The sequence below is a fragment of the Chelmon rostratus genome, chromosome 8, assembly GCF_017976325.1.
Source record: "Chelmon rostratus isolate fCheRos1 chromosome 8, fCheRos1.pri, whole genome shotgun sequence".
NCBI classification, from domain to species: Eukaryota; Metazoa; Chordata; class Actinopteri; order Chaetodontiformes; family Chaetodontidae; genus Chelmon; species Chelmon rostratus.
In genome coordinates this window covers 19,862,222-19,887,899 of record NC_055665.1, presented here as the reverse complement: position 1 = coordinate 19,887,899, position 25,678 = coordinate 19,862,222, and the positions used below count along the sequence as shown (strand labels likewise).

Genomic DNA, 25,678 nt, shown 5'->3' with positions numbered 1-25,678 from the left:
CAACTGAATAATCAGTTTTCTCCAGGATTTAACTGGATGGATTATGCTTATGTGATTTTTCATGTTATTTTTTGGTGCCACAGCATATCAGAGGAAACTCTCTGTCTGAAAGCCTCACAAAAGGCTTTGTCATCTGTTGCTGTCATGTTTCACTGTGAGGAAGTGTGACTGACACGCTGATGAGTATGTTGCTCTAATGCAACGGCAACAATTTGTCTAAGGACAGCTGACTTTACATCGAGCTTGCACTCGTGCAGACTTGTTTCTGGTGTCATTACATTATGCTGAGTCGTGTGATCTTGTAATTGCATTGTGAGACCTACAAATGTCTAGCTCTTCCCTGGCTGGGAAAAAAACAAAACCAAAAAAAAAAACAAAACACAGACCTCTTGGCTGCAACTCAAGAACATCTACGTTGCTTTGGACAGACTTAGTGTAATTATTTCTAATTGCATTGTTAAGTAATTAGCTGTTAAGCTCTAATAAGACAATGTGTTGGGAGACCTTAGAGTACTCACTCTCAGACTGGCTACAGAAGTGGATTTGTCCACATAAGAATTGGCAGCGACTCAAACAGATCTGAAGAGTCTTGTTTATCCTAACCATATTTTTTAGGACATCAGTGAGAGAGAAATATAGTCTCTGCTTCAGCCAGTTAATAGAAAAACTCCCTCGCTCCCTTTTCCTCTAACCATGTCTTCTTCACTGATCCCGTACATCTACCCCTCTCTGTCTCCTCCACACATCCCCCCTTCTCTCTCTAACTCACACTATCTCCCTCTCTCTCACCGATGCAGCTTGGAGGGCTGGGCTGCCAGTAGTATCTATTTTCCACTTGGATGCAGGTGATTCTGCTCTCCCCCTGCAATTCATATCCCGGATCACAGGAGAAGGTCACCGAGTCGCCCGGCTCCCGCCCTTCCCCGTTGCGACTACCATTCATGGGAATACCTGGATCTCTGCAAGCTGTAGCAAGCGAACCTGAAGGACACACACACACGACACACACATAGATAAATCCACATGTGCATGCACAGTACAGGGAATCAATGAGCACAATAAAGGACACGTATACAAACACAAGGAGTTTCATATCATACGGTAGACAGCTGTCAAGACGAAATTGTAGCTCAAACAGAGTTAGAGCACAGACCAGATTACAGACTGATATCAGTCAAAATCCTGCTGTGTTTTCCTAATCTGTTTTCCTAAACCACAGCTGTGGAGCAGCCCAGAGCTACCAGAATGATCTGGTAACAGTGACAGTGAAAGTCTCTATTGAGAGACTTAACACAGTTAAGTATATTGCAGTGTGGTGTTGTTGTTTCAGTTCTTTCTTTTTTCCAAAATCCAAATACATCTGGCAAAAACACATCAAATGAAAGATGTTGACAAAATACAAATGTGGAATTAAAAGGTGATGTGGAACCTCAGTTTTTCATACACAATGAATAAATTGCAACTTTATCCTGGAAATTATGGTTTAAAAACTGATTCAACCTCAAAAAATGTTTCTAAACCCCAGCATGCTCTGACATCCTCAAAAAAGTACCATCCAAAAGACAGTCACTCATTGATCAGCCAAAGTTCACTTTTCACAACCAGCTTTATGGTTCTGTAAACCCCTAGGCTTAGACAAACTGGGTATTTAAGTAGAAGCATACAGCTGTAGAATCGATTCCAGTTTCAAACGCATGCAGTGAATTGATTTTTACATTAGGCTGCCATGTCTGTATACTAAAGAAAACTCGTCACATTCATGTGCTTGGGTTGGAAACTCCTCACCAGCAGAACATGTGGACTGCATTTAAATCAGCGAACGCTGTACAGGAGACTGTTAGCAGTGAACTGTGACATAGCTAAGACTTTCTCTGCTCACCAGGGCATGGTAAAAGATTCCATGAAATACTCAGAGATCCACACGGCAAAAAGAAAACACTCTGATGACATTGGGGAACATACTTAGAAATGAAATGTTGCAACTGAATGGGGTATTAACCTTAAACACAGGCCTAAGACATACCTGTACATGTACAAACATATATAGAGAATGTAATACCTGATGTTTTTCAACTCCTCAGAGAGACTGAGTCAACGAGAGCAAACAACCTACAGTACATATTTACAGCACATCAACCACTCCGGAGGAAATACTCACTGGAGAAGTCGATAGCAAAGCCAGACTTGGTGATATAAAAGTCCGTCTCGAACTGAATGGTGACGATGTTGAGAGTGGAGTGGATCCCCTCAGGCAGGAGCGAGCCGCTAACCTCCTTCAGAGACATCTCGTTCTCAGGAGGCCCGTCCCACACCTTCAGGATGTCGTGGGATGCCTCTGTGTCGAATGCAAGGAACTGGAGACTGGCAGAGGTGAACACAAGAGATTGTTACTTTGGCTTCGTTCAATTCAGTCGGTTTAAGTCTTAGTACTTAAAATACGATCAGAGGGGGTCAGTCAATTCACTTAAAGTTGAGTTAATGACAGTTGTGTTCCCTGGCACAATGTTTCATCTCCCAAACAACAAAAACAAATCTTCTTAAGAAGGCGAGCGAAATGGGTGCTGGACTTGGCAGGATTAAAGTGAGTTCAAAGCAGACATCTATCTAGACAAGGTGTTCCCATGCTTTTGGGCACTGCAGTTGAGATTTGGTATCATCAATCAATTTTTGCCAAAAGTTAGAAATACGAGAGCACAGACTTATCTGCAATCTCATCAAGAGATGGCCTCAAGCAGCTCTTCTGACAACGAATGTGTGGCTGACTTTATGAAATCATACCATGTTTACTTCGACCTCTAACCCCAAATGGGTTTTATTTCTCAGTAATATTAGGAGCTCTCAACCAAAAAAAATGTGTTCACGCCCCAGGAAAATTCCCCTAGGTGCTGTGACAGTGTCTATAAAGTCCCCCTCCAATTCATTGTTACTGGAGCCGCCGCAGGCTGTTTCTCTTGATGACATCTAGCTTTCAGAGCTTTTTTCATGTTTAAAATCTAAACTGAACTTAACAACATTTTTCACATTTAAGATGTACATATTCAAATCAACTCCCATTGGTTCAGTTTTGGGCAATTTCCTTGTGTAGTGAGTGGTCTACTTTGATTTGTTTATTTAAATGTTTTTTATTATTAGATTCTTTTTAAGGCGAATGAATTAAGGCCAAAATACTGTACATGTTTTTTTCGTCATCACCATATTTATTAGCCTATTTTGATAAATTATTGCATTATATATCCTAAATTGTAAAGATTTCTAAAAAGTATATATATATATTATAGAGTATATGCATAAATATGCATGTATAGCCCTGATTCCAAAACAGTTGGGACACTGTGTAAAACAAATAATACCGAATGTGATCATGTTTAAATATACTTAATTTAGAACTAACAGACAGACTAAAGGAGAATATATTTAATGCTTCATCTCATCAACTTCACTGATTTCTGTAAATATCCTTATTCTGAATTTGATGCAGCAACATGTTTTAAACAAGTTGGGACAGGAGCAACAAAAGACTGGGAAAGTTGTGGAACGCTCCAAAAACACCTGTTTGGATCATTCCACAGGTAAACAGGTTGATTGGTATCAGGTGATAGTATCATGATTGGGTATGAAAGGAGCATCCTGGAAAGGTGTAGTTGTTTACAAGCAAGGATGGAGCGAGGTTCACCACTTTGAGAACACATGATTATATAAAGGATGATACTACCAAGGCTCAGAAACACTTTATACAACTGTTCCTGGTAAACACGGTTTGTTTGTAGATGACTGTATTCTGTTTTTATTTCCATTTTCCATAGTCTCCCAACTTTTTTGGAATCCGGGATGTATATTAGCATGTTATCAGCAACTTCAGTTACCTGACAATGTTGCCAACGTTGACCTCAATCGTCCAGGTGCACCTCAGGTTGTTGTCGTAGGGGAAGGGATACCCAGGAGAGAGGATACGCCCGGTAGACTCACCCTTGAAACTACCTCCACACTCAGCTGCAAGCACATACACACACATGAAAACGAAATACATGAAAACCTCCAAAAATGCAAACTCACACTAGAGGAAACGGAGACAAATGCAGATACGAGCAAACACTCATCTAGTATGTTGAAACCAAATACAGAAAAAATGATGTGAGAGTCCAAGTTCACTGGAGCTGAGAATCTACAATGAGGACTAATGAGCAACAGCTAAAGCTCTGCTGAAAATGAACAATTTTCTTTTTCTAACAGGTAATGGGACTGCAACAAGGACTGGGCAGACATCCTCACAGATGCAAAGCCTGTTTTGTCTCTAAGTATGCCTCCTAATGATGCCATTAATTAACTTTAAAAAGACTGTGTCCAGAGAATATATAGGCTGGGCCTTGCACTGCAGGGAGGACACTGCTACAAATGTTAATGACTGAAGGAATATCTTATCATCCAATCTATGTTGTTTCTCCCCTGGTTATCGTCTTGCGATCTATATTACAGAACAACCGGCACTTAATTAATAAGAAAATTGCATTAGATTGCCACAGTGGTGGGCTATAATCAGTATCATAACACCAAGCAAATGTAAAAGTCCTTGACAGGAGCCAGGATGTGGCCCTGGAGCAAAGCTGGAAATCCCATTTCACATTCAGCTCACAGATACAAAGCTCACTATCAATATTGGTCATTCAGTGATCCAGCACTGTTAAACAGTTAATCAATAGAGTGATTTAGCTTTTTATTGAGATTGTATTGTACATGCCACAATGCCACACCAAAGTCCTTTAATCGAAAAAGGAACAAATACATGTTTCATTGAAAAAGCAGCCGGACACGGTGGCCGGAAAGTTGTGAGGAATTGTTTACCCCAATCCATCACTGCTAGACATCAGGAAACAGACACTGCCTCACAACACCTTCCAGATGCTAGCAGCATGCAGGTAATAGGTTTAGCTTTTCTACGTCTTTCTGTCTCAGCATGTTCAGAATATGAGATGGGAAAAAGTACTGAAGTACAGTAAAGACTCTACAACATGTCCATGACGTAATCTGACGTGAATGCTCGGATTATGCATTTACCTCTAGAAAAGTGCTGATCAACTGCTTGTAGAATTAAACATCTAAATAACACAGCCTATGAATGAAATAGAATCAGAGCAACACAGTGAAAGCTCAATAGCAATTAAGATTGGTTCACTATAGTGCTCTTAATGACTCCACGCAGCCAGTTCTGTAATAAGGACACACACAGAGATCAGTGACTAATACAACATCAAGCCTGTTTATCACCTCTTACAAAATGACAAGCTGCCTATTTTCTTTCAACACAGTTCAATTAAGTAGAAATCATCTCGGGATAACCCTTTAGGATTAACACCTAGCTGAGCAATGTTGACAGTGTGCCTGAATAATAATTTAAGCTACTACAAAAGGAGAGAGATGGAGGGAGACTGAGAGACAGAATGTCCCAGACTAAAAAGTGAGACAGAGGCAAAGACAGCATACAGACAAAGGCAGAAAGGATTACCTATACATGATGGCAGGTGGCTGTCCCATGCCCTTCTCTCTCCAGTCATGCACTTGAGGATGCCGCTGCCGTGCAGGGTGTAACCTTGGTCACAGCCAAACGTGATGGCACTTCCAGCAAAGTGACCCTGGTCACTGACTTTAAAGCCAAACTGCGGCACACCTGGATCATCGCAGTGGGACAGCTCAAAGCCTGGACAAATAAGGTTGAGAGGCACAGGAGAAGGACAAGAAAGTGGAGAACAACCTGAGTTGAAGAGTGAAATAACATGAAGACCATGAACACATACACAGAACTGCTTGCCGGAATTTAAAACCAAGGCCACCGGATAGCAGGCATTCTATAAACCAGCGCCATATTCCCATTTATCTGCATTGTAAAAAGGTATTGATTGAGCTTTGAGAATTAATTTCCAGTTGAGCACAGATGAGGGCTGAGTTTACAGTCCCATTATATTACTTGGCAGTAAAAGATTCCTTTTGGACAGGGAGAACAATTAGTTGTTCACAATTAAATGTTCAATTGAGTGTGGGTATTTACCACAATGGAGAAAGAGCCCATCCATTCCTCACACTTTGGGGTAATACAAAAGACATAAAATAAACAAGGCACAAACAAGAAAATGTTGCAGTAACTCTTTAGCTCACTATGCTTGAACCTGACCATGGCTGTTATATGTGTTCCTCTCTTTCAGGTACTAAATGTAAATGCTCTGCTATGCAGCAACAGTGGCGGCACATAAACCCAGTGGTGCTGATTTATGATCTGTTCTCACAGCGAGGTCCATGCCCATGCCAGATGTTATGGTGGTATTACAAGTGTCATGGCCAGTATAAATCTCCAGCAGTTACTGCTCGCATTTAGAAAATTACCCCAGCACTTTTGGTAGAAGTGTCATGAAAACATGATCAGATTTCATGTTCTGACAAGATGAAAGGTGCCCATATCCCACCCTCTACTTGCCCTCATGCTGTTCATATATCAGTCAATCCTCCCCATGTTGAAAAGCGTTATTCAATCTGGTTGAAAGGACCAAGTAAAGGCGGCACTTTGAGATGGATACAGGGTGATAGCTTACATTCTTCTATTTACCTTGTGCACATCACTGGAAAAATCAGGAATGAAATGAAATTATGTGATACTTAATTATGGGTAATTCTGTAACTCCAAAGGCATCTTGTAATTACACCATAATTTCTTCTCAACTAATTGTAGTTGCATTTAGATGCTGATGGCAATTTATTTAGCTGATGTAAATGGGTGCACATTATAGATTGATGTACATTTTATTGTTATTTTTGCAGGTCTGTCAGGATGCACAACCAAAAGCATGAGTAATACTGAAATGCATTCCATCGTAAAACTGAGCTACAGTTCAGCAGTTTGTACCTTATCACAGGCTAAAAATGGCCAGTATGGGCCTAGTAGCTGCAAGTTAGCTAAAACTTCTTTTTCTTTCATACTATTTAAGTCAAAACAGCTCTTGGCCCGTTGCCATTCCCACTAACTATGTTGAATTCTACCTTAGAAAACCGACTGGCAGACAAAAAGAATTCAAAGAGCTCAATTGCAGGTGAAACACAAAAACACTTTAAATTGGACTGCAAAATGCAGTGTCACCAAAACATTCTAGCATCAGAGTAATAAATTAGAAACAGTTAGCAACAATACACAGTCAGCAAGCCAATTAGGGGCAGAAACAAAACCCATCTATTACTGGCCCACTTACAGCTGTGTCCCAAACTTTCCATACACACACACTCTGACACGTACTGTGTGTAGAGGCACACACAAATCCTAACGCACACACAAACACACTGATTTCAAACAATGCAAACAATAATTCACCTGTTTTAACAAGGTACAGTTAAGGCAGGCTTGGACGTTAATTGCAGGAGTGAAGAGCGAAGGAAAAAAGGGAAAAGGGATTCACATCGAGAGATTCAGAGGGAACAAAAGGGAAGAGGGAAAAAAAAGCTAATTTTCCTGCAGGAATGGCGCAGAAACACCATGCTGTGTTTAATGGATACCCTGACAGTGAAAGACATAGTGAAGCAGGGTGAGGGTCAATTAAAATTTTCTTTTAAATTCCTCTACTTGAAATGCCTGGCTCCTGAAGCAAGGCTAAATTCACTCATTTGGAAAAGCTTTAGGGCCCTCCTCCCCCAGGGAAATGAAATGTGACTTACTGTGGTATATGAGCCGGAACCCTGCTGCCGTCGCCTCCTGGTCGGAGTAAAACTCAAGCCACAGATAGTTGGAGGTGCTGGTAAGGGACAGACCTTGCATCAATGTGCCCGTGTACGTGCCAAGGAGGGGGGCTGCACCGTCCTTACCATCATACACCTGATCAGAGACAGAAGAACAGGATGGCGAGTTTTGTTGCTTTCGGAAAATTAAATACCCTCAATAAAGTAGAATGATAATATTAAGAATTAAATATTAATACTTAAGAAATAGAGCCACAATTAAAACGAAGCTATTAGTACTGTATATCCTCTGTTTTATATGGCATCTATATTGCAAACCCAATGTCCTAAATGGGATGTGAAAATTAGATTGGAGTGACCATAATTCTTCCCGCTGATTTGCTACTGTGCCTCTGCAGAGCTGAATTAACAAGGTGGTGGGATTTATGATGTCAAACAAAAAAAAAGACAATTTAACAGCAATTATCGACCAAATATTAAATGTTCTTCAATAATGTAGTACTAAAATCCAATGAGAATTTAAAAGCAGAGCATTCCTCAAGCACAGTGTAAGGTACATTGTTGTTTTATGTTTTAAGGATTTTTGAAAACAGAGTTGCATGTTTAATCTTTGTTATTCTTTTATTTTCACAGACATTTTTTGATTTGGGTGTCTAATGTAAATGATCTATCAGAGAAGCATCCTTTTAAAATTGTAAATGTATGAATTTCCAGCAGTATACCTAATCTCTCCTGATTGACATCTCTGAAATAACAACAAATGAAATACAAGGCTCTGAGCTCTTCCTTCGAAAGACTACTGGGGCCCTCTGTGTTTTTCCCTTTCTTTGAGTCAATTTAGCTCTCTATGCATGCCTTTCCACGTTTCAGATGTTCACAAAATGACTAAGTGCAAGAGATTACTGTCTACACAACTCCATTACTGGAAACACTGATAGTGGGCTACAGTGCTCTGTTAATTGGAGCATTAGACAAGGCATCTGCATCCCAAAAAGAGTGCATTCCAGCTGTGAAGTGGGGACAACATAGTCATTTGCATCACATCTGTGGTGCTTAGCAAAACCGTTAAAATGCCCTTGAGCAAAGAAATGAATCTCTTCCTTTCCAATGGATGCTGCTGGTGACCTTTGCTCTGGCTTTCAAGGCAAAATAATTGTGTATTCCGCCTGGTGTTTGCCACAAAATATGCTTTTCAGTTTCCCGTGTTGCACGTAATTAAAAAAAAAAAAAACCACCAGGACCTGCCTCACACACTAAAACATTAATTTAAAAAATGACACTAATTGATTTGACCTCATTCTTATCTAAATCCCTTTTTTATTTGTTGGTTATTGGTTTTCTGTGGACAGAGAGGAGTGACGGCCTGGTGTCTTTACCTTGACGATGTCTCCCTGTGCAAGTTGAAAGGTGCCGGCAGTGATGTTGATGCCTTTTCCTGTTTGGACCTGAATGCTGTACACGCATTCGTGGCTGTTGTCATAGTTCATTGGATAGTTTGGTGACAAAAGAACTCCCTCGTTGTTGGAGACTGACGATCCACACTCCGCTGCACACACAGACAATAGACATCATCAGTGACACAACAACAGGCACTGCAAAAACTACTAGATTTGGAATAAATACACTAAAATATAGACATTACATAACTGGTCATTAGCATGATAATAAAGAGATAACAGTATAATTCAACAGTCTTATTTGGATGATTGTAATTACTGATTCATCCATGTGTCCATCCTTTTTATTACTTTAGTATCATAATAATCATTATGAACTGGCACTGACACACTGTGAAACGTTGAAGAGACTATTAAACGCTCAGTGTTAAAAACATTACAGGCTTCTTTCTAAGATTTACCTCATTGGCTCTCTCACGCCATGCCAAGACAAAACAGTAAAGGATTACTGTCCCAAATGAACTGCTCTGAATCAACAAGTAAAGAGCACATTATAGAGACTTTAAAATGAGAGTGACATCGATATATGCTATGCATTCCTCTGCATGTATTCCAAGCAATACATGACACAGCTTTTAATGCATTTGTTTTCCTATAAAACAAGCGCATCCCTACTTTAAAACTCATTATCAATTGAAAGAAGTCAGCACAATCCCCACATAAGCATGTTTGCTAATTGCTTCCAAGACGCTATTATCATGTAAAATTCATGTCACCATCCTTTTCTGACACAGGGTTGAACTGGTGTGCCAGAGGCAGGGTTGTGCAAAAACATGCTCAGCACTCCATCACAGGGTGTGATGGAACCAGTTTAAAAGACGTAATACCTCTGCTGTGAAGTGACTAGTTCTCTGGAGTCAGCTCTTAAAATGTGGTAGTAACATAATCGAGCTTCTCTGGGGGAAAAAGCAAATCAGTGCAGTGGTATTGTCCCTGAACTCCTCTGCCTGGACCTGCCCTCAGAGCAGCCTTTAGTGGAAAAGATCTCCCAGGATAGCTTTAGCAGCTCGAGTCAGTATTAATCACAGGTCTAAAGCTTTTAATTGTAATCCACTTAAATAAAGTGTTCTTGAATGTCTAATAAAAAGTTTACATCTCTGCCAAAATACATTTAAAACCTGAGTAACAGCATACATTCTGCAATACACATGCACAAACAGGAGAGAAAACGGAATAAAAGCAGCTGACCACGTACCCACACACCTTGGCAGAGGGGCACTCCACATGCGGCGGCCACCTCCCAAGCACACAATCTCCTTCGCCCCCTGTAGACGATAGCCCGTGTTGCAGTAGAACGCCAGTGAGTCACCGATGCCAAAACTGGAGCCTGTGTGCCAGCCGAACCGAGGCCTTCCAGGGTCCTGACAGGGTTCGAGATCATACTCTGGAAACAAGACAGGCAAAAAAAATAAATAAATGGTCTAACCCACAAAAATATATATTACTACTATGCTATTACAAGGATTTGTTACTGATACTTGGTATTGATAATAATCCCCATGGGTATGTTCTCTTGCTCCCTTAAATGAAACTGAGTGCACAATCAGCCAAAGAAAGCAATATCATAGCTTGCGGGGATTAACGGTCTTGCTCAAGGACACTTCATCAGGTTGGGATACGTGCCAAAAGCTTGAACCCTGCATGTCTGGATGAAGAACAGGCTCTCTAAAAACTAGGCCACCCTGCGTGCAAACTGTTATACATGGGCTGCTGGTGGCCTTATCATTTGACATGTGGATGCAACTGCCGGCAGCACTGCTCTGACGGCCTGTTGATTTCAGCACAGCGAAACGTAACAGCAGCAGAGCACTGTATGATGTGGCCTGACAGCATCGACAAATTTTCATCAAAAGGTCACAAAAGGTTAAAAAAATGAATTCTAATCAGGAAATCTATAGATGTTAATTGCGGAGCACGCCAACACATACACAGACACACTCACCAACTAAATTTCATGAATATTCATGGCCGCATAAGTTATGCTTCACTTCAGCGAACAGCAGGCAAACATTTAGGCACGATGCTCTTGATGCAGACCCTCTCTCTCTCCCTTTCTTCTACTTTACTGTATCTCTCTCGCTCTCTTCCTCTCCACCCTCTCCATCAACCCTGCTCACTCAGCATCACCATCTGTCTCATCTCTTTTTTCTCTCTCTCTCCTTAAGCTTCCATCTCCACCTCTCTCTCTCTTTCTCCCTTTTCCTCACCGGCTCCTCAGTCCTGAGGATACTGACCCACATGACATGCTTTGATGATCATTCCTATCACGGTCAGACACCTTCTACCTGCGTGACCTCGTTGTCTCTTAATTATCCTCCTCTGATGGGCGCCGCCTGAGGCATGGTCTACCTGAAATCTGCTCCCATTCTGACCGACAAATCACTCCTCACGTTACTCATGCACTCTCTAGGGAGGCTTACCACTTTTGATCTCATCACTGGAAGAGCTGTCTCTCTTTCTGTCTGTCTGTCCTTTGCGGTGTCTTTCACTTTTTCTTCTACCCCTCCTACTTAACAGCTCCACCCACAACATTTTCAGCATCCTCACTGCTCCCTTCTGCCTCCTCCACACAATTCATCTCCCTTCCCCTTTCAAAACCTCCCCTACCCATCCTGTCTACACATCTACCAACACTCCCCACTCCTGCCTCCTACAGACAGAACCATCATACGCCTTCATACCCGAGAAGGAGATGTTGAATCCCTGCAGCGATATGGAGAAGTCAGAAATGAAGCGTAGCTGGGCCTTGAAGTTCCCATACAGGCCGGCGTTAACGGGCGCAGGCCTCTCTGAGCCGGTGAGGCGAGCCAGTGGCTGGGCGAAGCTGCCGTTTTCTGTTATCAGAAGGTAGTCATGGTGATCCTCCAGGTGGAAGGAATGGAAAGTGAACTGGACACCTTGGAGGAGAAAATAAGAAAGCCAAGCGTTAGAGGAAAATACATCGGAAAAGAGAGAACTGATATTTACATATATACTTTTGAATAGAATATGTGTGCATAAATTTGATGTTTTCATGTCAATACTGACCCGTAAGGCTAAGACACTGATTTGCTCTTAACATTGCAGGGCACAGACTGAAATTTAATGCAATGACCTCAAACTGATTGCGAATGAATTATTCAATTTAAAGTTTAGCTACAATTTCAAAAGCTATTATCATGATTAAAATCAGTTGCATTAATTTGAGCTTCACTTGCTGAAACGTGCATCTACACAACGGCATTTGTGCACGGCCTCTCTCCCAGTTCATGAGCCTTAGCCTGGTTTACACGAGCAGAGAGAACATAATGATAGAAAATCTACAGAAGCAAACAAAATCTGTATTCAGGTTGGTCAAAATGATTTGGAATTTTCTATCAACAAACTATTTAACTTTCAGTTTGGAAAACAAGATCTCGGTCTGTACACCCTGCTTCTATTTTCACACTGTAATTCAGACCCAATAACAACATCTTTATTCCATCCATGATGGCCAGTTGGCTGTTTTTCAGTACAATAAGCGCTGCCATTTTAATGCCATCTGTTGAATCTGTTCAAATATGACTCTATAATGTCCTCCACGATGTTTGGCTCACTTGATAAAGAAAGTCCCAAACGGCCATAACATGGATAACAAAATGAAATGATTGATTGTGCTCTGTAAAACAGCAATTATATTACAGAGGGCAAAGGCAAATGATCAGTTAAGAGCCATTCCTATCTGGGACATCTCAATATTTCAATATAGTAGGTACGGGAACGTTGGTAATTACTGAGCAGAATAATTACATGGCTACTATCTCGAAAGATGAACTTGTTTTGCAGTCAGTAGCCACAGAGCAAAAATACACAAGGTAAATGAGTGCCATGGAAAAAGATTCAAAATCTGTTTTCACATATTAAGCAAGAGCTTTATGCATATATATATGTCCCCTGATGGGAAACATCACCTGTATTTCTGGTCGTGCAGATGAATATTTGGAGACATCAAAATAATGCAAACAACCTTAAGAAAATGTATGTAGGACACAGACTATAGTGCAATGGTTATAAAATAGTATAATACAACCCAACGCCCAGACCTGATACTGCCAGAAGAGGAACTTATGAGGCATAACACATCAATAAAACACAAACATTAAAATTGATTTCATTTTATTTTGACTTTTTTTTTATTTTGATGTTTTTCAGTGACAACCTCCTGATGGCTTTTCTTCTGTCTGTCTTCTTTCAGTGGCAGCGGGCTTTGGAGTTGCAGGTGAACTTATGGAGGCAAGCGCTGTATGCTGGGTGAGTGGTCATGTCAGAGGCTTCAGGGCAGACCTCAGGTCCAGAGGTGTGACATTTTCTCATTAGTATGCAGATATGTACATCATCCTCCCTCTGCCCCCCCAAAACCGCTCCTCTCCACGACAAAACGGTGACAGAAAGTTCAAACTGAAAACCAGTGAAATGTAAAGAAAACCTGACAGTGTTGAAAAACCCTTTTTGAAAAAAGACAAACATGAAGAAAAAATCAGGATTGTCACTGAAAAACATATTAAAATAAAATGAATGATAATTTTGGATTCTGGACAAATCACACTGGACAAATTTGAGGCGGAAATTATAAAATACTTAATTTCATTTTATGGTGTCAACAACTCAGAATAGAGGGATTGCTGATAGGTCTGTGAGGTTTCAAACAACAAAGGTCACTATTTAGAGGAAACAGAAGTGCTGGTGTTTGACAATAGGATCAATTGTAAATGTATAAAGAGTGCAATATAGCATTTCAATGGGCCTTCTGAAGACGATAAGAGAATATAGTGATAATACATCTGAGTGCTAGAGCACTGAGATAAGCCCAGTGTACTTTTCAAATGAATAAGAATGTATGAATAAGGAGAACTGGTCACTGCTCACATAACTGACAGCGAGCGCTGTGATAACAGAATTAAGCTAATTTAAAAAAGAACGATATGTGAATAAAACTGTGTTACCAGAATTCCATTACCAGGTGAAAAACTGAAATGTCAAAGCTGTTAAATGAGCAGGAAAAATGAAAAAAGGATAAAATGCAATATTCTTTTAACATTGTAAAATCCTATCCAACTGATGAAAGTTTAAAGCACCCTACTGTACACAAATAACTAATAAGCGGAAGAAGTGCTGATTAAGAAGACCTACAAATTAAACTGAAATCTCAGATACCAGAGTACGCTTTTAAAAATGAATCACAGAGTTCATTTTTGAATAAACGAACACCTCAGACTGTAATATTATTCTGGCCAGTGGCCATAGATGAAAAAAGTGAGTGCATTTAAATGATCTTTGCCCAAGTAAAATATATGCCCTACTCCCTTCTCACTTTATAATAATAAATCCCTGTAATGTTCTTGGAATCTGTGGAGGGGGCGTCGTCTTAATTTATAGTTTCATAATCTGGCCATTGTTAGGACTACTGAGTGTCACTGTGGTAAGAACTATAAAAATAAACGTGCTGTTACTGAGGTGCAGTATGCAAATGAGTCCCACAAGAACAAAACAAATATATTTCTTAAATTAACATATCGATAGTTTAAGAGTTCCAGAAGAAAAAAAAAAAGGATTTTAGTATGCATTGAATGTATACTTGTATACTGAAGAACATATTATCCGACTGGGGTTTTCCTACCTTTTCCATGGCTGACTTCTACGCTCCACGTACAATTTAGAGAGTTAGGATACAGCTCCGGGTAGCCGGGTGATAAGATGATCCCTCCAGGTCCCCTGATATCCCCACCACATGATGCTGAATAGAGAGTGGAGATAATGAATGATAACTGTTGCTGGAAAAAAAAAAAAAAGAAAATTGCAAATGAACCAATAAATCCTTCACCTGAAGACAGAGGAGCGATTTAAATGAATAATGCATTTGAGTCATATCACATCCTGTCCTGCTATTTTTATGAGTACCTGTAATTCTGCCAACACAATGTTTTTTTTTTTCTCCCTCTCTCTCTCAAAACCTGTCCGACTGCCAGGACAATAAATTATTCATTATATTCAGCTATCTATCCATATTTTCCCCTCTCCTAAGGTATCTTAAACTGAAACACATTGTCAGAAAACATGATAATCCATTAAATTTACTTACAATTCAATCAATCAGTGGATTAGAGCATCTGGCTTTTAATTTTGATGTGACTTCAGAGTGATTTTGAATTTCTTCCAGAGAGTAACAAACACCCCTGTGCTGCGTCCAACTACTACAGTCGGGTTGGGAGGATAATCCACTTGTAACCCACAGTGTAGCCACAGTTGAGGTGATAGGGAGTGTTATCGAAAGGAGCAACACTCATTGTCACCTCAGTAGTATGACTCTCATGCATGTTGACGACCGACAAACACTTAACTGCCACAAAGCCCCTTATCTCATCAATAGACATTAATGAGATAAATCTCTACCGTCATTGGCTGCTGAGGACCGGGAGGTTAATGTTAGATCCGTCTGAAGGTTAACTGGTCGAACTGGATATTGCAACAGTTTTCACATGCTGTCATTGTGTTTCAACTAAAAGGTCATTTCACATAAAAGGTACTCCTTTTAAAATATAGCATTTTCCAAGTCTGACGAGATTCTTTCTTCTTCTTTCTTTAAAGTCCATGTGTGTGGGTTTCTGTACGTGCGTTCTTTGGCCTGAGAGTGATTTAGAGCCAAGCGCCTGGATGCTTCCTGAAAACAGCAATCTTGACAAATATTAGAAGTAGAACTCTTGCGCATGCACATATTTTCAAAGTAATGAATGTCAGATGATGTTTTGGAGGATCACTGAGATGCCTGAGGCTCCGCAGCTGCACACACCCACCCCCCTCTTATCCTCTCTCCTTCCACCCTTGGGCTCTCAAGTGAGCACAACACATCAAGGCCTGAATTCTTACCCACCAACAAAATTATATCAAATATTTTATTAATGAGCCAAAATTACATAAAGTCATTAAAAGTGGATGAGTACGCTTGGCAAATGATCTACTTTGGAGGCTCCATAGGCAGACAGCCAAGGCATTTGGCACCAGTCTGGCACACACCTAGGCAAGAAAATGCTCCAAGATATAAAACAATTTTCCAGGGCAAGCATTGGGGTGAAGCTGTATAGCACGGCACTGTATCACATGCACGGTATGGTGCTCCCAGCTGACCCTTGCATGTATTTTGTTCGTTATAATCTTTCAACTCAGTGATCCGTGACTAAGACATTTCATTTACGGCATGTGCACTACAAGAATAATGGTCACAATTGTCCTTCAGTGTGCTTCTAAACAGCACAAAGAGCAAAAGCGTACAATCAGGGAGAGACAGAGATTATGTGAGATAGCAATCATCAGGAACATGCTGAACTTCATGCTTTGAAGTTCGGGATAATCTGTCTTCAGTATAACATGATTCATAACACTCCAAGTAATTTGCTCACACAAGGACAGGGTCTATTTGTTGAATGAAAGGCATTCTGACAAGCGTCTGTTTGGTTAGTTAGACCTGCTGTGGGCTACCATAGTCACTTGTCTTTGTGTTGTTACCTCTTGCCAACAAGGCCATATTCTTCTTGTTTTTGTTATGTTTTTTTGAGGCTTGAGAATAAATACTACAATAGCAGCAGCTGCTGCAAGAACCCAGTTACCATTTGCAAAATGAATTTAGAAACCTCTTGCCAGTCACTAGTGGCAGCGTCCTATTCAGTATTGTTGGCTAAAGACTCGATACATACTGTACGTACAAATAGGATGTTTATGTGCATTTTCTCAAAATAATGCTGACACCCTGAGCTAATTTGATGCTGTATGAAATTTAACCAGTACTTCAAGCCATAACCAGGTAGTTAATCAGATGTCCTTTCAATGACTTTTAACATAGGTGGTCCTTGTATTTTATGGTCTGAGGTGTGCAAAAGGACTATATCATATGTTGTAATCTAGAGTCATTTTAAAAAGATACAAACCAGAACAGTATAAAACAGAAATGAAAAATTTGATTAGCACTCACACTGTAACACTAATTACACTGTGCGTACCATCACAAGTGGGCAGTGGGTGGCTCCAGAAGTGGTTCTTCTCACAAAGCAGTGGTTCCTCGTGACTCAGCCTGTATCCTGGGTCACACTGGAAGGACACCGTGGAGCCGATAGACAGGTCATGGCTTAACCTTATGCCATTCACTGGGACACCAGGATCCATACAGGAGTATGTGTCCAATGTGACCACTGGAGAAATGAAAATCAAATAGTTGTTTAGACAATACGTTTTATGACAACTGAACTACCGATGTATTTGATTTTTAATAGCAAGTCCACTTTGCTCAAACTGCACACAGTGTCTAGTTTTTGTGTTAGTCTACAGGCTTGTTGTCTGTTACTGTGATCTGAGATAAGGATTAACAAGTCACACATCTTCATTGTGATGTGACATGTGGACTATGGATTAAATACAGTAATACAGTGCAAGTGACTGCATGTTTTTCCAGTCTGTCACACAGTATGTCTGATTCTGTTCAACTATTTATACAGTAGAGGAGGTCGGCTCTTGCTTATCAAAATAAAATGACTGTTGAGCTACTGAGGTATATTGAAGTTATACAACATTCATCAAACATGAAATGGCTTTTCAATTCTATTTCTACAATCACTAAAATTTCTCGACCACAAAAAGAGAGAGCCTTTGATGTTATTACAATCATCACAACAAAGGTAAGTCTCGGGTTGCATACATAATAGAGGAAGAAAGAACGTTTTACAGAGTAAGAGATTTACTCTGTCTTTGATTTTGACTTTTAACTTTAAAAATGAACACTCACTCATGCTTACTCAAAAGTGGGAAAAATATATTACATGACGAACAAAAGACACTGCACCAAAAAAGTGACACATTTCAGACGATAGCAAAGGCTGTTTTATGACACGATACAGTTGAGACTTTGAAGAAAAATGCACCATTGAATTGACTGCTGTGATGTTTGAAGGTTCTTTCAGAATAACCTTGATCGAGTTGTCGGCTCCTCTGGCGTTAAAGAAAACAAAGTTTCATCTTCTTGCGTTCCTTGTTTTGTTACATATAAGCAAGTCTACTACTGAGAGAGGGTCAGCTGGTGGAAGGCAGATGTTATGGGTGGTGAGGAGGAGTGCAGGGCACTAGTTTAATGGGGAGAGAGAACTGACCTCCGTGACACTGTACAAATACAGTTGCTCATGTTCTATGCATGTTCAACCAACACTTCTGGTTTTCATAAAAATATATTTGTCCACTGGTTTTGCTCCTAGAATGAGCTGATTGCACAATAATGCCAGCCCCCTCTTTATCTTAAGTGATGCAAGCAGCAAGGAGATGCCCCCGTTTTTCCCTGTGATTTCCAGGACTGCCGTTTGGATATCTTCCAAGTAGGGCTGCTTCTGATACTCTAAAAATATGCAGATTTTAGGCAATGACTGGCAAGACTTGTGTAAGCAGTTATCAGGTCATCGTTGGGTAGGCAATTCTAAGATAGGATTATCAGAGCCTGTATTTTCTCTTCTCTTCTTTTTGCTGTTTTGCCACAATTTAATTAAACATGTAAGCATTCATTCTAAGCAGGAAAATGGCTGTGGTCTGTCTGTATATCTGTCCATCCATCAGAGGATCCATATAGACAGCCAACAAGACATCGCTGAAAACACACGTTTAGAATGAAGCATATTTGATGTGAAACAGACACCAGAAACTGCTATTGAGCCAAACTGTGGCTATACATATATTTTGTATTACATCTATTCTTTTGAAAAGAAGTCGGAAATCAGAACAGAAATCAACAAAGCTGCAAGGTGACACTTGATATCACCTTCTGCTCTCTTTCGGAGGTGTCCAGGGTCTAGTAGAGTTTCTGATGATGCAGTAGTTTCAGGTGATTGACCCAGTCAGAGGACTTAGACATGTCAGCAAATAGTATCCTGCTCATTGTAGCATGTCTGGCATCAGTGACTGTGAGCCCAGCATGAAGTGCATTTAAAGGTACAGCACAAAATGTGAAATTTACGTAAAATTGCACCTTCTGCAGAATCAGACAGCACCAGATATACACAATCTCCGCAGGTCAAACAGATATTGTCAATCTGAAAAGGCTCAATACCCCATTGCAATAAATTCTAATCCATTCGAAGTGTAGTTCTACTGCATGGCCAGCAGAAGTTACTTTGGCCCGTGTGGCACAGCACTGTCAACAAGAAATGGCACAGCTACCAGCATAACACAATTACATTATATAGTTTACGAGTCATAGATTACAGTCATAAACATTAATAACGTATAACAGCCCAGGCTGACTGATTATTCATGTGTGAATAGGGCTCTTCCTTTGTACTGCTAGCTGGTGGGAAACAATAACAATAATAATTTAAAAAAATGGTGAGTGACATTACAGAAAAAATGATTTGACAATATTTAGTAGTTTTTTGTAACTGATTAGATCTAAATTATCCATTGCATGCAAAGGATACAGTGCAGTGTGTCTGTGCCTCAGTTTATTCACAGGATAATTCCCAACAGCTCTACTTTGTAAGACCAATTTTACAAATGAACTAGGCTGGCTTTCCCTAAAGCATTTCAGCAATAAGATATGCCCTAAATTGCAATGGAAGAAGCTAATATGATCTTACTGTTATTGCTTTTCAATAGCCTCATCAACAAAAGAGAAATGCACTTGAGAGTGAAACATAATAAGACAAAGGCACTTGTGGTCTGCTTTCAGTCAATAATACAGACATAATAACAAACTCAGTCTTATGAATCACATCTGAGTGACAAGGGTAATGGCGCTAGTGCAAACAATCGTGAAAATAGATCACACTATGTCCAGAGTATTTTTCTATTTGATTTTTCAAAGACTACAACTCCTTGCCTAATGATGTGGAGAGAAAAAAAGTTTACAACAAAAACCCCCCTGAGAGCAGAAGATTTTACCCAGACGGTAGTTATTCAGAGTATTCGATTATGTACCTCTGAGAGCAAATAGTTCTCTTTCCTCTGCCAGATTCTGTGCACTTCAAGATGACCTTACTCCAAGCTTGCATCTTTAAACTAGGGGCTACTGTTGCGCCTGACAAGAGGCAGTAAGGTGGAAGAACACATTTGGAAGGCAGAGCGGTGAACTGAAGGACTGGGAGCAGGTCCCTTTAAATCCGCTCTCACACAACTCCCACAAGTCCATTGAACTCAGCGAATTACTCTTATTGTTCATTTACATTTACAGTCAACTTTGTCCTGAAGTTCAGCTTGTATATGACACAGGAGGCATTCCTGAACCCCTCACACATAAGGCCTTGCAAGGGCTTTTAAACTACTGGGCAACCTGATATAACTGTGGGAGGTATCTTTAAGGATTAACATCAGTGGTAACTCAAGACTTAAGACAAAAGCAGTGTTGACCTTGGTCTCCCTCCCTTAAAATAAGCAATGTTTAAAATTCTGCAGTCTCACTCTTGAATTTTCCCCCATAAATAAACTGAATACATTTAGTTGCATCCTGAGAACTGAAGCTCATTAAGCCAACTTGTTATAATAATACTGGTGCTCTTGTTATGTAATCCATCCTCAACACAATTTAGTCTTGATATATAGTTTCAGAAACTTTATTTAAGTGTTACAAGAAAGACAGAACAATCTAAATCTCTGCTGTCATTAACCTCTGCATACTTGGACTTTTGCTCCTTTGTGTTCTCTAATTTATTGGACAAATGGAATTTAAAACTGAGTAAAGTTTAAGTACCAAGAATTATCTGTGTGCCGTCCCAAAAACATTTTGCATTCATAAATCATCCAGTGTAATGTTTTGCGGCGCATGCAGGCAACAGTAGCATACTCTCACCTTCGTAGAATATCTTGAAGCCACTGTTTGATCGACTGTTATCGGTAGTGAAAAGCAGATACAGAAAGTTGCTGCTACTAAACAGGAACTGAGGGACCTGGGTTCCATTAAACGAGCCGATCAGAGGAGAGAGCAGGTTGGGACCGTCGTGCACTTCCAGGAAGTCATAACTGAGCTCAGTTTGAAACCTTAAAAGTAAAGAGAGCAGAGAGAGGGAGGTGCAGAGCAGACAATTATTTGTATACCAACCAATACTGCTTTGACAGATTCGAGGGTTTGAGGCCATTTAGCCTCTTGTGCCTGCACAGACAACAGTCTAATTTTGAGGAGATAAATAAGACGCAATGGCTTTCACAGCATGTGTTCCAATTATTGTAATAGTATACGATCAATGAACTATTTGGAAATCTGACATGGTCACCCTCAGGTCTCTACACCATCAGGCAAGTGACATCAGCTCAAGATCCAATACCACTATTAAGATTGCTGGAAAAATACCATCAGAAATTTTCAGCAGGAGAAAATCCACACATCTTTATGTTATGTTATTAACCTTGGGCAACTGAGAGATAAATGCACAGCCTCTGTGAGGTCAAATCAATTTATCATTGACAATTAATTCACCACTCGTATTCAACTCTGGCAAAATTGTGGAAGGCAGTAAATTCTGTATCTGTGCATGTGAGTAGTGATAACTGTCTATTATCTGACCAGAAAGACAACTGCCTTGCATTTATTTGAGGATGTGAATAGGACGCACGCCTATTAATAGTGCTAGTACATACCCTGTGAACCACGCTTCTCAGTCCACATTACAACCTATTTCTACTTGAGATGTAGCTAATGCATTACAAACCATGGATCCCAGGAGATCAACTGAAGCAGACAAACTCAATGCCCTCTTTTTATAGCTTTCCACTCCATTTATTACTGAGCAAATAACACACATATTTTAGCTTTCCGTTTCAATTGGTATAATTTTGAGTATCTGAAACTCTACTCATGTGACTCCTGCGTATAAGGGAAGAGAGAACAGCAATCTCAATAATTACCAGCCAACATCCAAACTTCCCTTTCTATGAAATCCTGGAATCACTGGTGAATAACCATCTCTCTGTGTTTTGAGCCCTCACCAGTCTAACATCAGACCTATGCATATCACCTCTGCTCTTGGATTAGAATCTCCAATCAGAGACTTTACTGGCAACAAGAATCATTTCTGGGTCCTGTCTTGTTTACAATATATATTAATAATACTGTCTCTTTCCTGAGTGTTCATCAGTACGTGGATGACACTATTCTGCCCCTGTACACCTTGCCGTTGAGAACTTAAGACTTTCTTTTAATACTCTGCAAGATATAAATGCCAACCTTAAACTAATACTTGATGCAAGCAAAACAAAGTTTTTGCTTTCTTCCTCAAGAGATATTGACTTTACAGTTAAGACCCATCCACATGAAATGGTAGCAATATTGAGAGTGACTGAGCATAAATATCTAGGTATTTGGTTTAATGAATTATTTAAACATCATACTGGCAATCTCATCACCAAGCTGTGGCAAAGACTCTCATGTTTCCAAAGGACCCAGTTTCCCATTGAATTGTGGATTAAGTATAGTTGAGGCAGTCTTTCTATTGGTCCTTGATTATGGTGATACAATCTACAGACATGCTGCTGCTTCCACTCTCAAATCTCTAGACTCAGTTTATCATTCTGCCCTCAGGTTCATTACCAGAGATCCCTGTGACACTCACCATTGTATTCTGTATAACAAAGCTGGTTGGCCCTCTCTGTCACAGAGGCATGATAAATCCTTGTATCGTCTCATACATGAATCCTTTATTGGACATTCACCATCCTATATAACATCTCTGCTGTTGCTCTGCTATGCTTCAAGACACTCGCACGACCCCAGGACAATTCAAGACAATGATCTTAAACCACCTCACCTCAGTTTGCAATTGTTTTCACTGACTATTGTCCTCTTTTGACTTTTTTGTTTATGAACAGCACATATCTGTGGACCACGACATCACTGCAAATAAGGGAAATCTCAATGATAATTTAGGCTTAAATATAGGTTTGAGTTGAATTGAATGAATGCAAAGAGGCATAACACCATTATCAACTGCATAAACTAGACATAAGAAAACTTTGGCTCATTTTAAGTGAAGCAGGGCAAAATATTTGGGCTCATTTCACGAAAAAATTATAAGGAAAGTAGCTTTTTGTTTCTATACAAAGGAGTGTATCAGCACTGAGAAAGCCTTGATAATAAAATATGAACATTTTATGGTTTCACTTCTTAATGGTAAGAAATAAGTGTTAGAGCAAGACTTCTTTTTTCTTATTGCAGGTCTCTGAGGAAGTGAACAAGAGCCAGTAAGCAAAATAAAGAATTACTAGAGACTTTCAACATTTTTGGAAAGTAAGGCCAGGACTGAGTTTCACCTCCTCTGATTTTCTATTTCTAAGAGGCTTCCATGGCTAAGGGTATGCCTTCTGTGTTTGTGCACATGTGCTGTGCAGTGCGTGCGTGCATGAATAGGGTTTGTGTGCTGTCTCCATTTTTGTCTGCCTCTTTGTGTGTGTGTGTGTGTGTGTGTGTGTGTGTGTGTGTGTGTGTGTGTCTTTGTTTCCACGGATGACTTGTTATGGCTCTGTCATACAAACCTGTCAAAGCTGATCTTGATGGAGTTTCCCAGCTCGGCCTCAATGACCCATTCACAACTCAGAGAGTCTTTGTAGTAGCCTGGCCACCCTGGGGAGAGGATGACACCAGACGGCCCGGAGTAGTGGCCCCCACAAGGAGCTAGAGGAGCAGAGAGGTGGAAGAGTGGGGGGGGGGGTTGAAACGATAAAGATTTAAATTAACAAAATAAATCAAAGATTGGGGGGTTGAGGAAAAAAGATGGGGAACATTTATTGTTTTTAAGATGATAACGCTCAGAAATCGTTTTGTACCCACATGAAAAACAATGGAAGAAAACAAATGTGAGTCACCAAAGGGCCGGAGTTACACAAATACATGACAACAGTGCAACACGATAAATGTAGCCCAGTTTGGGTGGACTGCATGTTCCACATAACCCACTCACTTGTTTATCTAAATTTCCTGTTCTTCCTTTCTCTCACAAACTCAATAGTTGACATTTCTGTCCACCAGCCGCACAACATCATATTATTAGCTATTCCATTTCAGTACCTTCACATTTGGGAATGAGTCCGCTCCACATCACTTTGCCTTCCTCCAGATGGCATGTGATGGTGTCAGCCCCCTGCGTCTTGATGAAGCCCTCCTCACAAACCACAGAGATAGCGCTCCCCAGCTGGAAGCTGTCCCCAAAGCGCCGGGCATTCAATGGTATGCCAGGGTCAGGGCACTCATTACGCCCAAAAGCTTGTAATGAGAAGAAAGAGAACAAGATCTAGTGACAAACGCTCTTGTGTGAATGAGAAATGGGGTCTTTGAGGAGAAGGGAGATAAGGAAAATGGATGTAGCTGTCCGTAGAAGAGAAAAAAAACCTAACAGAGGTCTGCTCTACACACCTGCGGGTGACAATAGCCTCTGTCTTTAGAGCTTGTTGTGGCCTCGCCAGGAGAAAAAGAATTACAGTGATGTTGTTTTGGGCAATCTGGCACAAGAGTTAGGAACTGCATGTACTATCCTAAATGCTGCTTTTTGGTTTGTTAAAGCACTTTACCCACACCTGGGGAGAAATGAAGTACCAGTTCTTCATTTTAGTACAAAAGGAAAAGAGTCGGCTTTGTGACTGAGAACATGTACATCCACACAAATACAGGTGCTGCTAAACTTCATCCCATCCTTTATTATTCATACGACATAAGATGTAGTTTGTTTGCACTTTACTCTTAATAATTTGTGTTTCTTTGGTTAGCTGTTTAGAATTCATTCACAAATTTAAGAGCTCAGACAGTCATAACATTTCTGTATGAATATATATTTTTTTGAATTCAATCCTACAGTTCCTTACTGCTGTAGGTGATGTTGAATCCTCGTCCAGACATAGAGTGATCAGCCTGAAACTCCAGCTGCAGCACATTACTGTTGGACGTCAGGTGGGAAGGAACCTCGGCCCCTGAGAAGCGTCCAAGTATTGTGGCTCCTGACTGGTCCCCATCTTTGATAGTGAGGAAGTCATAGGGAGGCTCCAGGTCAAAGTCATTGAAGGCCAGGTGGATTCTGGTGCCGGGCTCAGAGATAATCAGCCACACGCAGTTGAGATTGTTGCCGTAGCCCTCTGGGTAGTCAGGAGACAACACCGTCCCCATGGGAGCGGTGAAGTTGGAGAAACAGGGGACTGTGTGAGAGACGGGGTGAAATATATTAGTAATGATTAAAAAAATGTTCAGGTGAGGCAATTTGTTTCACAGCAACTCTTACTGGTCACATGACAATCTACACTGCGGATTCTGCCATGACGGGATCAGGCACAAAGTTCCATATTGAATAATGTCAGTAGTGTATAACTAGTTCAGCAAACAGGAGACAGCACCGCTCCCATGGGTCCTGAGTAGTTGGAGAAACATGAAACTGTACTGGTGGTCGGGGGGTGAGGAGTTAGTGTACAAAAATACAGACATACGGCAATAAAAGCGTACAGAAATACTGCACACTGTCCCAATGGACACAGTTAACTTGAAGAAACAGAAGACTGAA

The 25,678-nt window shown here is 40.5% G+C and overlaps 1 protein-coding gene across 1 annotated transcript in view; it reads right to left on the bottom strand.

Annotated features, from left to right (window-relative positions):
- LOC121611032 (CUB and sushi domain-containing protein 3-like) overlaps window positions 1-25,678 on the bottom strand; it is a 158,139-nt gene that overhangs the window by 119,256 nt on the left and 13,205 nt on the right. The window contains 14 exon segments of the mRNA XM_041943392.1: window positions 790-981; window positions 2,159-2,361; window positions 3,864-3,990; window positions 5,501-5,692; window positions 7,690-7,846; window positions 9,087-9,256; window positions 10,363-10,551; window positions 11,849-12,064; window positions 14,803-14,919; window positions 17,177-17,365; window positions 20,995-21,182; window positions 23,670-23,808; window positions 24,202-24,396; window positions 24,993-25,319. Coding sequence (XP_041799326.1) covers window positions 790-981; window positions 2,159-2,361; window positions 3,864-3,990; window positions 5,501-5,692; window positions 7,690-7,846; window positions 9,087-9,256; window positions 10,363-10,551; window positions 11,849-12,064; window positions 14,803-14,919; window positions 17,177-17,365; window positions 20,995-21,182; window positions 23,670-23,808; window positions 24,202-24,396; window positions 24,993-25,319 — 2,601 coding nt within the window.